Source organism: Scomber japonicus, chromosome 17 (assembly GCF_027409825.1).
Source record: "Scomber japonicus isolate fScoJap1 chromosome 17, fScoJap1.pri, whole genome shotgun sequence".
Taxonomy (NCBI): Eukaryota; Metazoa; Chordata; class Actinopteri; order Scombriformes; family Scombridae; genus Scomber; species Scomber japonicus.
Window position 1 is genome coordinate 18,375,306 of NC_070594.1, and position 16,267 is coordinate 18,391,572.

Consider the following 16,267-nt stretch of genomic DNA (forward strand, 5'->3'; position numbering starts at 1 on the left):
GGTTGTCATAAGGCATAATTTCAGTTCCATCTTCTTCAAAGTGTCTTGGCCAACCAATGGAGGCATGGAGAGAAAGATGGAGGGAATAGAGGCGAGGGATGCAAATACTTCTAATCACATTAATAGGGCTATGCTGCACAGATGCGGTTCAAATCAACCAATAATAGACCTAAGACCTTCACTACATTTATCATTTCCAATAAACCAAAATTAACAAGCATCTGTGTAGTCTGGTAGTCTGATATTTGTCCTCGGGGAGGGCAATTTTGTGTGTTGATACGGCACAGATTATTTTCAACATAAATGAGAGGCCAAGCTTTGCAAAGGAACAGCTTATACCATTAGAGATGTCATCATCGTCCTTTTTCCTGTCCTCTGCAGTAACCTAGAGGGACAGAAAGAGAGAGAAAGAGAGAGTGAGGGAGGCATGAACAGTGAGTTACTGATAGAGTAACACTGCCAGAGATACGCCTCCACCCTCCAGTGATTCCATGCCAGCTGTGGTGTTGCACCATTCTAGCTGAACACCATAGGACATGAGGCACGGTTTAATGTGACAAGGGCTGCTCCTCCCCTGCTAAAAACACCACCAGGGAATACCAGCTCTAATTTACTTCGACTGTCAGTGACAGATGAGGAGTTATTATGTTGTTTAACATGTTATATTTCTCTTAGAGGGGAATTACTCAACGGATCTGATTTCATGCTCATTTGCCTGACAAAATAAAGAAATATAGCTAATGATTCATTAACATATCCTTCATATGCCATATTCTTCTGTCTGAGCGAGGCAAGGAGTGATGTGGTCCAGAGAAGAGTATTGTTGCCGCTTTGGTAGCAAAGCCAGATCCATGTGCAAGAAGTGGTACAACACCTGTGTCAACTGAATGAACTTTCTTTTTCCTTAAAGCCCCTTCATTTCATGTTTGTTTTAAAATAATGCCCCCCTGAGGAGCAATCCTGGTGAATGTCCAACAGTTTAGTCAGCTCTGAATAAGAATTGTGGCTTTGTGTCATGTAACTTCAAAGCAACCCCGGCCAAGACTCTGATGAGTCAGAGTGAATGTGTGTATGTGAGTCACCACTTATTTGAGTAAGTACTCAGCCAGATGGAAAAGAGGCATTGTGATTGGAAGGCACACTTAACTTCCTCTCCATCACTTCCTGAACCAAAAAAAAAAAAAAAAAGAGTATTTGTTCACGAGAGAGTACATGAAACTTTGAGCTGGGCTCTAAGACATGGCATGTCCTGTCCACCCACACCAAGTTCTTTTATTAGATTGTTAGATTGTCTTACCTGTGTACAGTAAGAGGACACTGAGAATGATAGATCTTACACACAAGGCTCTAGGGATTTTAAGCTCCTGCTTTCGGAGGAGAAAGCTATTTTCTTTTTCTGTGATTAAATCACAGTCATGGGTTGATGGGTGGAAGAGCGGGCGTTTCTTTAATCCCGCACTTCATAGGGCTTAATGTTACACAGCCAGAGTTAAGACTTTTCTCTCCAAATGACATATTTCACATTTTCTCCTGAGGTATCAGGTGTCAAATTCATACATGAAAGAAATAAAACAAAATCAAATCTAAAACATTTTTCTGTGCCTATTCACAGTTTCTGAGTGACTAAAGCACAAGGAAAGGCATTGATCTAAGAGGCCACACTGGAACTTGGGAAGTGTAGTTCTCTGGTACAAGTGAACTGAATCCACAGAGGGATTTTGGTTCAATTCAGTGATTAACCACATCCAATAAATATTGGAGGTTAAAACAGCACGCTTAAACTAGGGCCTAATTCTTTAACCCACACTAAAGTTGAGTGAGTAGGCCATTGAGGGTATTAGGAACATCATGTGACACCACCATCTTTTCTCCTGGGAGCTGGGCTCAGAGGTTGACTCTGTTGGTCAGGGTTGACAGAGACAGAGGGAAGGGTCAAAACAGCAAAAAACGCTTCTCATTTAAGTACAAACCCTCCTACACGTGACCCACCACGTGCTCACGATGAACGGAAACACACATTCAGTATAAATGTGGCACACATATGACACAAATGCAATCCACATGAGTGCATGTGCGCATACACATCAAACGACACATCAAATTAGCGTGTCCATACTGCCCTAGCCTAGCCGCTCTATAACTGGTCACAGTTACACAAGAGGGCGATTAATATGAACTCTATTTTTTCTCTGTATGCTAGGAGTGAAGTGTAATAATGAACCCCCCCAGGAGACACAGACACTGATGGCTCACCATCTAATTGCACTGCTTTTTTCATCAGCACAGTACACGACCTCTCCCTGTATGAAACCCACACGGCCTGCTCACCACCGCCACGACACACCAGAGATTCTCTTTTCCCATCTCTCTCGTTTCTTTCTCCGTTGTCACTTTCTCTCCATTTTTCATTCTTCCTCCTTTCTTTTTTTTCAGCACAGTTGTCTCCCCTTTATTATTCTCTTTATTTGTTTCTATGCTCATCTCTGTGTCTGTGTGTCTCTCTGCTGCTGCCGCTCTGAACCCCACTCCGCCCCCTCACCCCCCTTCCCTCGCTGGTTCTCTCTTTAGTGCAGATGTGCCCCTGGTCAGTGGTGGCCTGGCTGGGAGACAACAGAAGTGACTTTGAGACTGGGGGATGGCAGCCTTGTTGTCACTGACACACAGAGTGACTCTGATGAGCCTTCAACTGCAGAGTGGTGAGGGAAGAACTGAAGTGAGGAAATAAGGAAAGGCAACAAAATTTTTCACAGCTGCCCCTGTCTTGGATTTCTGTAGGGGGATTTATTATGACCAATAGTAGTTTTCAAAGTTTTTGAACATGTAGAATTACTGAGGGCTTCACAAATTCTCATAGTCTATTTAATAAATGGCCTCAGGTTACCACAATTAAGTAGGGTTCTGTAGTTAACCACAAGAATGTTAAATGTTAAAATGTTAAATACACATATGTTGAATGTATAAAGGCACCTTTGTGCTTATAGCGGACAGTAATTCTCGGTACCTCTGTTTTGTCAGTGCTGTTTGCTGAGTTAGTGGTGCGTTCAGCTGCATCAGGCTCAAGGCCTTCTCGGCATTCAGTCTCCTCTCTCTCAGCAATCGACACCATAGGGGATCTGTAGCACTGCTTCCCCTGAGCGCTCTGCTTGGCCTCACTCTTCACTCTGCTTGACATACAGAGACACGCATTCATGTAACATGTTATGTTCAAATACATGCAGCATCATATTATAATCATGACATCTCATGACAACACATTTAGAAGCAAAGGATCATATTATCTACAAATGAGTCATGCATGTCATATTACACTGTAGATATGCAATGACACAAGAACAGTATTTTTACCATGACACCGCTTTGATCCGTGATTTTTTTTAGCTAAAGAGTGTAAGGGAACATATCTTCCTGTCAGTCTAGTAATAGTCAAGTGGGAGTAAACCAATCTTTATAACACTGTAGGCTCTGAAGCACGAAAAAAGGAAAAAGAAAAAATGCCCATATAGTTTAAATATTTCAATGGCTGTCACCGTGTCCTAGCCCTGTTGCAGGAAGAAAATGAGGTACAGATGAAGATATATATTAGAAGAAAAAAAAAAGCTGAAAATAATAACATGATGATCCCCATATGGACCCTTTTTTCTTGCTTTCCTTCTTCCACAGAGTGGTCAAAGCTAGCTATAGAATAGTGAAAATTATAACCAGTAAAAATGAGGAGAAGAACGGGACAATAGAAAAAATTAATCTCATTTAATTCCTCAATTCTAGATCATTTCAGTGTACACACAGCTCTGGGATTGGGCCAACGCTGCTCTTGACACAGTCGGAAAGAAAAGGGCTGGCAACCTCGATGAACTGCTCTGGTTTTGACAAAGGGAGCTCTGTGAAAAGAATAAAGGGAAAAAAAAAATCACACATCATGCCAGCACTGGTTTTTCACACTCTGACTCGCTTTACTTAATTTCTCACTGAGAGATCAGCTGATGTCAGATATGCCCGAGCCAGCATCTATTTTCACTACTCAAATATTGTAGCTATCCTCCTCCTATTTTCATTTAAGCATGCAGTACTGAATGCCCTCTGTGCTGTAAGTTCTAAATCTCCTGCAGGCTGCATTAGCACTCGCTTTGCTTTCTAGTCATATTTATTTATGACATTCACCTACACTCTATCACATAATTTGAGCTTTTCAATTTGTTTGATATCCTCCCCTGCATCCTCCTCCTGGTTTCCCCTTAGCCACCTGTTCTTTCCAAGCTCAATTTTACCAGCTTTTATTTCCTGCCTCCCTTCCCTGTCTCTCACTCACTCCGTGGTTCATCAGTGATCACAATCTCCTTGCGCTGGCGGATGAGCTTCCATTGGGGCACAGGGGGTGGTTTGAGTGGAGGCTCCAACGGGCATGCCCGGGTTCTGGTCAAGAGGACAATGTGGCTGTACAGCAAAGAAAGGCCATACCGACGTAGAAACTCTGAGGAATTAGCCTGCATGCGCACACATAGACAAATGCACAGGAATTAATGTACATGCAATACTCACTCTTAAACATGAACACAAATATTTATACTATCACTGTCATCTGTAACCAACTCTACAGGTGAATCAAGTTCAACAATCTAGAGATTCTGATTGAAGATCAGAGCATGGAGGTGATATAACACCTCCAACACAGGAAAATACTAGAAATTGTCCACCAATTAGGTTCAGCATGGGTGTAAATAATAAAACGAGAGAAGCCTGTTGAGGCAAAGCATCCAAATAGAACACAACATGCCCCCAGATCACAAGCACTGTTATGTTTCATCTCTACCACCCACTGTTATTATGGGGCTTCAATAATTTTCACATGATTGTGCTACATAAGAGATGTGACAAAGACAACAGATATTCTTAAAAGTATAACACAATGAAACATATATACATATAAATAAATATATGTACAATTATGTGTCAGCTAATTAAATAAAAAGCTCTTTACATCAGATCTGCTGTTGCTCTTCCTTTTCACATCTCTCATGTACACATTCTGGCCAGACAGCATCCAGTATATGTAGCATTTGTCTTACAGTAGGAAACTGTTCGCCTTCAAATCTGCATTGCATATCTACCATCATTCTACAGTCTGTGAAATCCAATTTTCTTGCACCCAAATGTCTGGTAACAGTATGACTGCAGTTAAGTGTAACACTGTTATGGATCAGGCTTTTACGAGACACATTTGCATCCATGAAAATGTATATCACAACAGTGTAACTGAAGTACAAAACTTGCATTGAATAGCAAGTGTATGAATAGCCAACAAAAGAGGAAATCACATACCATTAGACCAAACCCAGAGGAATTGTTATGCAGCTGAAATGGGTAGTAGCTAGCACACACAGCTACCTCGGGGGTACCTGAGAAACATGCACACAGAAGACATAGATTACCCCAACAGGCAAGTCACACACACACAGACTAAAACATGTACAGCAACAAACATGTGTGAACTACTATTTCTGACTATCTCAGACTAAACATTATGATGAAGTGAAAACTTTGTGTACTATATACCAGTGCAAATTAAAGCTGACAACAAAATGCACAGTTACATTTTCAAATCAGAGTCAAGCGGGCTCCTGGAGACTTTTATCTCTCTTCAAAAAGCACTATCTGCCTTCACAGGCAATAAGACAGTATCTAGGTTATCTATGGATGGCCCTGCCCCCTATGGTGCATTTTAGAGTACATCATATAAGGAGCACATGGGCCAGGAGACATGGAAAATCAATTTGAAGGACCATGGCGGACAGATATGGGAGCACTAGATTAATATAAAGGCTACACATTAAGAATTGAACGCACAAGTGGTTCTTCTGCTGCGTAGTGATTTATGCATTTCAACTGCATAAAATGTGAGGGCTGAAACAGTGAAAGAGAAAGAATGTTTGAGTTGTGCGTATGTGTGGGTTCGATGTGTGTATGTGAACACTCTGTGGTGCATTTCCCAAAAGCATAAATGTTCTGTCAATTAATACCACTTTGTGCGTGCATGTCTTCACATTATGTTAATCTCCAACACCTTAATCATTGTAAACAAGCATGATTGCAGAGGAGAGGAAGGGGCAGATTAGTGTCAGCAAGAGCAGGTTGGTGGATATAGAAAGATATTTATATAGTGGCCAATTGTAACAAAATGTCATGTTGTATTTTTGAAAATAATGATATACTGAATACAAAATGAAAAAATCTACAAAATGCACAAAAAAAACACACACACACACACACACACACACACACACACACACACACACACACACATAAAAGTGTCCCACATTATTTCCTCTTTATCATTTGACACTATTTTCAACACATTCTGATTGGCATTCTACAAGTGAAAAAAATTATAATAATAAAATTAATAAAACCTTCCTTGATAAAGCATTGATTTCTCTACCTTTATGACCTGAAATAACACCAATCCATTTGCTCTTTTTTTGAGGACATGTTTCAACCGTCATCGGATGACCACCCTTGTCTTGGGAGGCTCCTCTGCCCTGCAGGAACACCAAATAATTCACCCTTCCACTGCTCCCTCTGCTGGTTTATTTATAGTCCACCATACACACACTAACCTACGTACACTATACTCCATAATATATGAATCTGGGAAAACAGGAAGTGATTCTTGACACAACAGGAAAGATGAATCAGGAAACCAAAACTCAAAAATCTGTAGAATTAGACTGGCACAATAGTCACATCAGGCCGGGAGTTTTCCGGTCATAAATCACCAGAGTAGGTGGCAAAGCTATGAGGATCAGCACTACTATGATAATTTAATCACTGATAGGTGCTAGTTTCTGTATGAGAATGAAATATTCATTGTCATGCTCCATACCAGTTGAATAATGGATGCTGAGGGAGGAAAATAGAGATTTACATACACTATGCATTCACATACATACCTACAAATATATACACACACACACACAACACACACACATATACACAATATACAATATATCACATTTAAACAGGTTGCTGATAAACTGAGCAATAAAAGCATTGTATAATGGATGATTGATTTAACTAACTGAATTAAATGTATAAGCAGGGTGTGTAATTGAGATCTATGTTTGCAGGAATGTATGTGTGCACAATTGTGTGCCTTTCTGTGTTTGTGTGGTTTGTATGTCTGACTGAAGTACACAGACCTTTACTTTTCTCTCTCTCCAGCAGCTGGATCTTGCTGTCGGTTAGGCTGGAATCCCTCCTTTCAGCTGGACATGCAGTCTGAGGCTCCGTTTCTGGCAAACTGTCATCTGGGTGTGTAAATATGGGAATGCTGTCTTGCAAGAAATCCCACACTTTTCCCAGGTATACAGACCTGAGAGGTGATTAAACATAATATGACATAATATATTAATTCACTATTTTCCTTGTTTTGTTTTGCAACTGTATTTTGTGTGTGATGCTTTTGTCTTGGTGTTGTTTTTTCTTATCAGTTTTAACATGCAAAAATGTAAAAAAAAAACAAAGTGCTGATATCTATTTTCCAGCTTACAACACTCAGATGAAACCTGTCTATTTTTGCTCCTGCTACAATACTGCTCCTCTATTTGTGATATGATTGGCTGTAGCTCTCACATCAGCACTTATATAAATAAATAAATATATAATATACACAGTTTTTTATTGAAGCTCACAGACACGACTTATCATACTGAAGAAACCAGTAAAGTATTAAGCTGGACGGAGCCTAAACAGGATGTAGAAGTTGGTTCTTTGCCTCGAGACTTATGGGTCATCTCTGCACACACAGAATGATGTGAAGCAGCAGTGGTGGTAATGTTAGGGTAATATCTTAGGTTAGTGGGCCAGGAACAGTGAATATCATATTTATGTGTGATGTGGGAAAAAGTAAGAGTGACAGTCCTGTCGTTTTATTGAAGTCTTTGTTTAAAGGGCAACTACGCTGAACATTTAACTGGATCACTCTAATAAGAAGAGGATTCATATGTCCTCCTTGCATAAAAATATCTGTGTCACCACTGTCATCTCTCTCTACTGCCCACTGGTTTAGATTTGGCTTTAATTACAGCATGTGTTTCTCATTTTTTAGTCGGCACCCCTTGTGGCGACCCTGGGATTAGCCTTTGTTTTGGTGTGTATGTTTTTACCTAGGTCAAGTTATGTTATTAAATAAATCATTTCTATGTGTTGGTATGTGCACATAGGACTGTGTGTACTGTGTGTCATGAATCAACCTGAAACACAACCATGGTCATGCTCAATACCTGTACATGTTCAGTCCCGAGGCAACCCACTAGCAGTAGCTAACCTGCTGAGCCAGAGACAATAACACTCCCCAGCTCTACTCCAAAACACTGTTGCCCCATTAAAGTTCCATCACTGACAAGCTGAGATTCTCCACTCCACACAACATCTTCTCCCCCTATTATTATATATATTTATGTTTCCATTTTAGACCAGACATTTGTATCTAAAGTGTGACTTTCTACATTACTGTAGACAGGTATACTTAAGATATTCTCATGACTGCTTCAGTATACATGGTACAAAAGTCAACTAGCAAAGGGAAAATGCATTGCTTGTCAGTCAGTGAGTGCCTTTGTTGTGGAAAACAGCCTGAAATTTAAACAGTCTGTTTGATTTTTACTTTTTGGTTTTACAGAGAGGAGAAATGTAAAGCAAAAGGAGAGAATGACAAATCCAGTAGTGAAGACAAAATAAAGAGGATCATATATGATGATGAGGAAGACACAGATATGTGGAATAGTAAAGCAGACCTATGAGGATCTTACTTAATTGGACTGATTTCTGGGATCCAGCTGGTGAGGGTGTGTATAAAGGTGAGCTCACCCATCTCTCCGCAGACCTCTGACACTATACTGAGAAACAAAAATACACAGACATAAAATCCAGTTACAACCAAGTCAAAGACTAAAAGACAAATGTGCAACAAACCAGAGTGAATTGGATCACTTTATATTCTTTGCAAAAATGACGAACGACAGCGTGTTTTCTCATTTTATTTTATCACTGTGCTTTGGACTGACACCATCGAAGGCAGCAAAAGGTACCTGACCTCCATAAACTCTGCTGTTTCTAAAAGCAAGTGATTTGTGATCATTTTCACTGAGTCATGAATACCAAAACAATGGATTGTTGACTGTTCTTGTAAAATCCATGGACATGGTCTATATAATATTTAATGGTCCACAGACCATTAAATGCACAAATACCAGCTACCATAGTTCAACAAACAAGCAAGGATTTTTCTGCTGTCTGTGTAACTGAATGTCAAGGACACTAGCTTAGGTTATGTTCTAAATCTCAACATTTGTCATACGTGGGGAATTTCAACTAATAGTTAAGTCTCTTAGAATTGATCTTGAGGAGTTTGTAAGAGAGTGTGGTATCCTTTGCACTATTTTCAGTTGAAACAGATGGCTGCAGCAGCTCTAATTGGTCCTCTTGGGATGCTCTGGCCAACCTGTCCAGTCTACAGTCATGATATCCGAGAAAGTGAAATCAATACGACTTGATCAGCAACACCACAGTCCATAGGCAGCACAAAAAAGCTACTCAGCACCAAGTGAAGGAGTTATCAAATTTAGCTTTTCATTAAAAGAGACTACAGGTTTTCTAAAGAGCCACAGCAGACACCTGGTCAAAGTTTGGCGCTAGTTCAGCACTAAGAACTTTCAATATAGTTTATAAATGATTCAGTAGGAGAGAGGCTTCTTTGTTTCCTGTCTTGGATGAAACATTTATGTCTTGATCTTCTGTCTACACTGGAACAGCCACCTTTACACACGCCATGTTGCCCCATCACAGACATGCAGACTACCTGTCAGTCACCAAATTCAACACAGCCTAAGGCATAAAGTTAGGTCAAGTAAAGGCTTGGCTAAGTCAGCAAAAGGCTCTCTATGGGGGTTCTTGTTTTGTCTAAATTAAATGTATTATTATTATTAATATTATTATTATTAATATTATTATTATTATTATTATTATTATTATTACATGTGTTCTTTAAAATGTGTAGTTAACTTCTGTTTTACAAAAGTAAATATTACATGTATGTTTGTTATCTAGGAAAATAACTCAAGTAACTTTAAACTTCTATAGTCATTATACAGTAGTTTAGTGTGACACATTGGACATCTTTGCAAGCACTGTCATCATAGCTAAATTTGGAAACAAAGCGCTGTGCGTTTCAATTAAATAAATAATTTCCCAAAAACACATTCAGATAAATTACTGCAAGTATTGAAACAAGGCATTAGAAATTGGACAATAGTACTACCCTGCTTTATTTAAACAGGGTCAGTGTACAGCGTGACTACAAAGAGTTAGTGTGTTACTGTGTTTCTTTCTAATGATCCTATCAGAGCCTGCATAGTGGGTATACACTATATACTGAGTAAGTTTGAATCCGTTCTTAAGCCGTTTTACTTTAAGACCATAACGACTGTTTCCCAACTCCTTGGTGCTGTACTGAGATGCTTATAGAGACTTATAGAGACTGTTGGAATGCACAGTAACTCACTTTGTGTTGGCAACTTTAATGAGAGCCTTAGCCAGCAGCATTGGCCACAGCTCTGACTGACAGGTAGAGGCAGGGAGAAGCAGGTTGTTTTCTTCGTCAAATGGCATGGAATCGTCCACTGTTATCTTCCTCCAAACACCCTAAAAGCAAGGAAAATACAGAGAAGAGAGAAGATACAACAATGAAGCAACAATGAATCCATCTTAAATAGTAGTTTTTTGGAAAAAAAAGTCATTATATTATCATGATTCATTTTTATACTTGTTACTTATGTGCATATTATTATAATGTAAGTTATTATAGGTTACCTAGGATTTGCACCACTTTCATATGCAGCAGTGACATTATTGTAGAATGAAGCTAAATGTAATTTAATGCCACCTTTATTTTGTTTAAGTAAAACAAATAAAGGTAATCCTTATTGTTCTATAAAATTCTCCATATGCATATGCATATGCATATGGAGACAACTGTCTTTCCAAATATAACTTTTCATATTTACACAAAAAACATGACGGGGGTTTCAAAGTCAACAAAAATGAATCAAGCTTAAAAAGAGATATATCTGTAATATGGTGCCAACTGATAGAATATTGTGTGTTTTAACAACTAATATAGTAATTTTATTTGTGTATTCACACTCTCAGATCAGTGAGGAGGATTAAAAGGTTCAGGCAGAGCACTGACGTGGTGCTGGCATCAGCTGATCAGATATCAGCAGTTTCATTCATGTTCACTATCATTGTCTCATTGATGTATCATCTGGTCTACAACCAGCTGACTACAGTAGTAACATCCAATCACGTTCATACAAGTGTTCTAGGTGGCCTTTATAACTTGATCATTCTCAGAGAGCTGCACTTGGGGGGAATAAGAGGGAATCATGTGATTGGCCAAAACTGAAACTACTCTAACACACCTACTGTGATTGTATGATCACATTTCCAAGTGTGCCACAGGTGTGATATTGGTGTAATTTTCCCTCTGAATCTCTGTGGTCTGGACTGGACTGGTTTTGGACTGGTTCCAACATGTCCCCTAGCATTAGCAACTGTATGCTTACGTCTTAGCATCCCTTGTGTTGCGTCAGTGCTTTCACATACTGTGAGTAGTACTGTTTGTCTACTGGATGTCTGGGGGAGTTTCACACTGCTTATAGGAAAGAGCAGCGTAAGCAGGCGATAATCTGACTGTCAGTTCACAGCTGTGCCTCTCCTTATCTATCAGAGTAATATGGGCATGCAGTGCAAGCGTACATACAATGTGGACACTCTCTTTCTTGCTTGTTCTTCCACTTCCGTGTCAAACCATCACCTCGAGGAGGAGCTACATGTTCATAGATGAGATAAAATACAATGCGAAAAACAGGGCGAGAAAATGATAATGGGATGGATATTCACAGCAATGTGAAGGAGGAAACGGTTGTAAAACAAAAGATTGGTGAAGAAGAGGAGTAGCCTATGAAGAAAAACAGTCAAGGGGGGTGGAGGGGGTGTCTGGGTGCTTAATGCCATCTCAACCACCATCTGTTAGCGTGCTATGGCTGGCACAGGGACTGCTGCCTACAACTGTGTCATGCGTGTTTGTCAAGGCAAGAGTCACAGTGTTAAAGAAAGAACCATCACTTTTAGCTCTGTCTTTTTCACTCTCTCACTGACCCATATTGTTGTACAGGAAGAAGCTCCCTTGCTGGAACGACACAATGATGTAGTGTCCACTACTGACATATCTGTGGCAGGCAACACACTCACACACACTAAAACTCACAGACCAGCAACTTCGAGCTGTATCCCAGTACAATAATGGCCTTTATTGTGCAGCCAAAAATCTGTAAACTCCTCACACTTAAACACAGTTAAAATGAATGGCACTGCAATGCATGAAGCCCTCCCAGGGTTGTGCCTGCTGTAGACTCACAAGGCGTAGATATCCAACATGAGCCTTGCTCTCCGAGAAGCAGCTGACTCTTGTTAAGCCATATCTATTCATCAGGAAACGTATGACGCCTAGCCACTTTTGGCACAGCAGTGAGACTGATTGATTCGAACTCTGAGTGGATATGTCTTTCTCATCCATACCACCCCCACCACCCTCAGTCCATCCCCACTCCCCTCTCATCTGCTGAGTTTTGTGGGGTCCACTGAACAATACAATGCAATCTTAGGCGATCTTATACTCATTGCCTCAAGTGTGCCTTTAAAAATGTGTGATTAACATTGTGTCAGTGTGAAGAAGTGACTTCATCTGCAGCACTGTTAAGACTGTTAAGAGTTTCTGAGCATGTTAGTCAGTCATGTCAGTAAAGGTCAAACCAAATAGACATCCTACTGTAAATGAGACAACGCCTCCAGTGGATCGGTGACTATGTATGTATGAATGTGTGTGTGTGTGTGTGTGTGTGTGTGTGTGTGTGTGTGTGTGTGTGTGTTAGACTCACCATCCAATAGAGTCTGACCACATATTTCCCATAGTTGTTGTAGAGCGGCACATGACCTTTCACCACCTTGCACAGTGAGTAGATATGCTCCCAAGGTTTCCAGCCATTTTGTTCTATAGCTTCGCTGTTAGACAGCGTCCAAACAATATAGATCTCACTGATGATCCACCTCATCAGCTTGATAGAAGAGGAAGGAGAGAAGGAGTAATCATGAGTCTAATGACTACTATACCAACCAATCTGTAAATCTATTGGCTGAATCTTCAGTTATCTGATATGTTATTCCATTAATCAATAATAATTAATTTCTGTCAATCAAACGTCACTCTGTCTGGCATCTAAATTACACTATCCTTGTGCTGATCAATAATTGCTATCAAGAAGTGTTACAACCCCTCCCTTTCTGACTGCAGTGGTTCAACAGGCCACTCCCTGCTTGACGTTATGGAGGGTTGTTAAGATGATGTTGTGACACTTGTGTAGGCCTTCAACAAGGCTATAACTACTACTCTGTGTCTTTGCTAGACTTCACATCCGTCCAGATTTTGGGTTTGTTTTGACATCTTTGCTGCACTCAGCAGTTGCATACATATTTCTTACTCGTCCTTACTTTTCAAAATAGTAAATAGTTATGTTGTTTTATGTCAAATAAAACATTCAATTGGCGTTTTAACCTGACTTGTCTCCCCTCTTTGTGTTGAGCCAGTTTGTGACACAAGTCAGTGCAATCTTAAATAATAGGAACAAAATTGCTGGAAACTAACCTCACTGCAAATCAGGTGACCATTAGAGGAGATCAGGTCGAAGGTGGTTTGATTCTCAACAACAGTAGGACCCTTAAATAAAGAAAATAATTTAAGATGCAAATTGATATATTTTCACAAATATATTTCTGCATGCAATGCATTTCTGCATTCAGACTGGACTGTATAGAGCGTGTTGCACGATTGCAAAGCATCTTTACATATTTAGATCAGTCATCATCTTTAGCTTTAGAACATTGCTATCATAGGTCACCTACTTCGTGGTGGACATGAATATTTGACCTACTTAATGCTTCTCCACTCATTCCAGGGACTTAATTGGTCTAACCTCGCCAAGATACTCCCAAGACTGTGTCTGCAATGAATATTTGACTACCGAGTTAATAGACTCTACCATATTACTAATTAAATATGAATTAATGGGTCAGGTGATGGTGAGAGAGATCATCCATAGATCAAGGAAGGTGGTGTTTTCTCCCATCATCAAGGCAACTCTAAATAGAGGACAAACTTTTAATAATTTCCGTCAATAACACAAGCTTTAGAAATACAGACTGTAGTACAGATTGATGAAGAGAGAAGATCTCAAAAGAGCTGCTGCCTGCATCCGTATGACTGATGCTTTTGTGATTATCCTGTGCTCCTTTTGTATGAAATTAATGAAATGCTTTTGACATCTTGTCTGAAAAGGCAGCTTTTGTGACCTGGCAAGGACTAATTCAAAAAGCAGGAAGCTTTCAGTAATTGCTAAATACTGTACCAAGAGAGGCATTTCAGAAAAGCTAAGTGATGCAATTAAAACTCCATTGTAAGTGACTAGAGAGACGATTTTGTTAGCTACATTTAACTACACTTGAATACATGTGATGGCTGCAACCAACAGATGTTACATTTTAAAGAGATCACACCTGATATTTTGCCTGATCAAAAATTCAAAAACGCAAAGGTATTCATTTTCAAAGATATGGAAAGAAGAAAAAAGACCAGCAAATGTTTAAAACCTTAAACCACATTGATTAAAATCCTGAAATTACAGAATACATTTATTGTTAATTGACATTCATGTTTTTTACATGTGCATACCTACACAATTCATTCATCATTATTAAATCTGGACAGGAAGATATATACAGCATGTCATATCCTATTAGAAACCTTATCACAGAATGATTACCTTGTTGACAATAAATTCTGTAGGGCGCTTCCAGGAGTGCACTCGCAAAGATGGAGGCAAGCAAATTTTACCCTCGGGATCTTCAAAGAACGGCTGCAGACAAAAGCACACCAAGTCAAAGTGAAATGAAGAAATAAAATGAACAAAGAATAAACATATGTCAAAATCAGTTTTAAAGTGAGTTTAAAGCAAATTATACATTTTGCAAGACACTAGCCTACATGTACATGTATCTAACAGAGTGTGAATTATTTTCTACTCCACATTTACAGCATTGGGACTCTTTGTCATCTTTCCATCTTCAGCTCCTTTGCTTGAGTCCCATTTCTCTTTGCTGACTTCTACATCATTCCACTCAGGCCAAATGGGAAATTTGCATCTCCACACACCTCCCAGGCTCTCAGAAGACGTGGCTACCTGAGACGTTGCTCTGAAATGACAGCAACCCATTTAATTTGTTTTTCTGGCTTCCTTTCCTTTTAGTCAATATTAAACAATGAAATAAACCAGCTCAGTAGCAGATATTCGGTCTAGAGTAAACCCAGCAAATCTCTGTTTACAATCAGACTGTGAATGTCTCTGGTAGGGTTAACAAGCTTCCTGAATGCTGATTGATTTAGAGGATAGGGAGCTAACGCTAATGCTAAATGTCAAAGCAGACCTTAATTAACGCTTGTTGCCAGCATTAACTCAAACTCACTCTGTCTGTCGGTCGGATAAAGACACTTTGCTAGAAGAGGAGTCCTTTTTCTTTGGCTGTGTCTTCGACATTGTATTCAATACTTAACTACACGCCAAGTAGCCTGTCAGAGGTGCATTTGTTTGGTTGCCTCTCACTGCTCTTGAAAGTTTACGCGTTGCCAGGTAACAGAGCTTTAAGGTGGGCGGAGTCTTGAGCTGCTGCGTCACTTGTTACTACGGTGAGGGATGAGCAGATTTTCTTTCATATTATATCCTTATATCTTTATACTGAAAGTAACTTTAAGAACTACAAAATGTGAAACTCATCAGTTAAAGGAAAGGTTCATAATTTTTCAAGGATGTCTTAAAACAGAAGTCAAGTGCCGATATGAACACTGGAAATGTTTTCAGTGTAGGCGAACGGGGTCAACAGTGTAGCTATCCACACAGTTATGTTTTACAAAATGCTTTTAAAAGTTGATTTGAAGCTTATATTAAGCTTGAGCAGAGTCATATTAATTGGATATCTGCCACACTAACAATTGTTTTAGCATCAAATTCCCTTTTACTGTTTATTCAGTGTTTCCCAGTTGAGCTGTGGTGGAAGCATGGTGAAAAAAAAGGAGGTAGCCTACTGTGGCGATGTGACGTATTTT

At 39.6% G+C, this 16,267-nt stretch overlaps 1 protein-coding gene across 1 annotated transcript in view; it reads right to left on the bottom strand.

The window, feature by feature from the left end:
* adgb (androglobin) overlaps window positions 1-15,701 on the bottom strand; it is a 37,806-nt gene extending 22,105 nt beyond the window's left edge. The window contains 14 exon segments of the mRNA XM_053337163.1: window positions 340-385; window positions 3,002-3,152; window positions 3,785-3,878; window positions 4,307-4,481; window positions 5,317-5,393; window positions 7,200-7,205; window positions 7,242-7,366; window positions 8,805-8,891; window positions 10,556-10,695; window positions 12,993-13,169; window positions 13,757-13,828; window positions 14,931-15,023; window positions 15,195-15,360; window positions 15,631-15,701. Of these exon segments, the coding sequence (XP_053193138.1) occupies window positions 340-385; window positions 3,002-3,152; window positions 3,785-3,878; window positions 4,307-4,481; window positions 5,317-5,393; window positions 7,200-7,205; window positions 7,242-7,366; window positions 8,805-8,891; window positions 10,556-10,695; window positions 12,993-13,169; window positions 13,757-13,828; window positions 14,931-15,023; window positions 15,195-15,360; window positions 15,631-15,701 (1,480 nt within the window).
* Window positions 15,702-16,267: the final 566 nt, after the last annotated feature.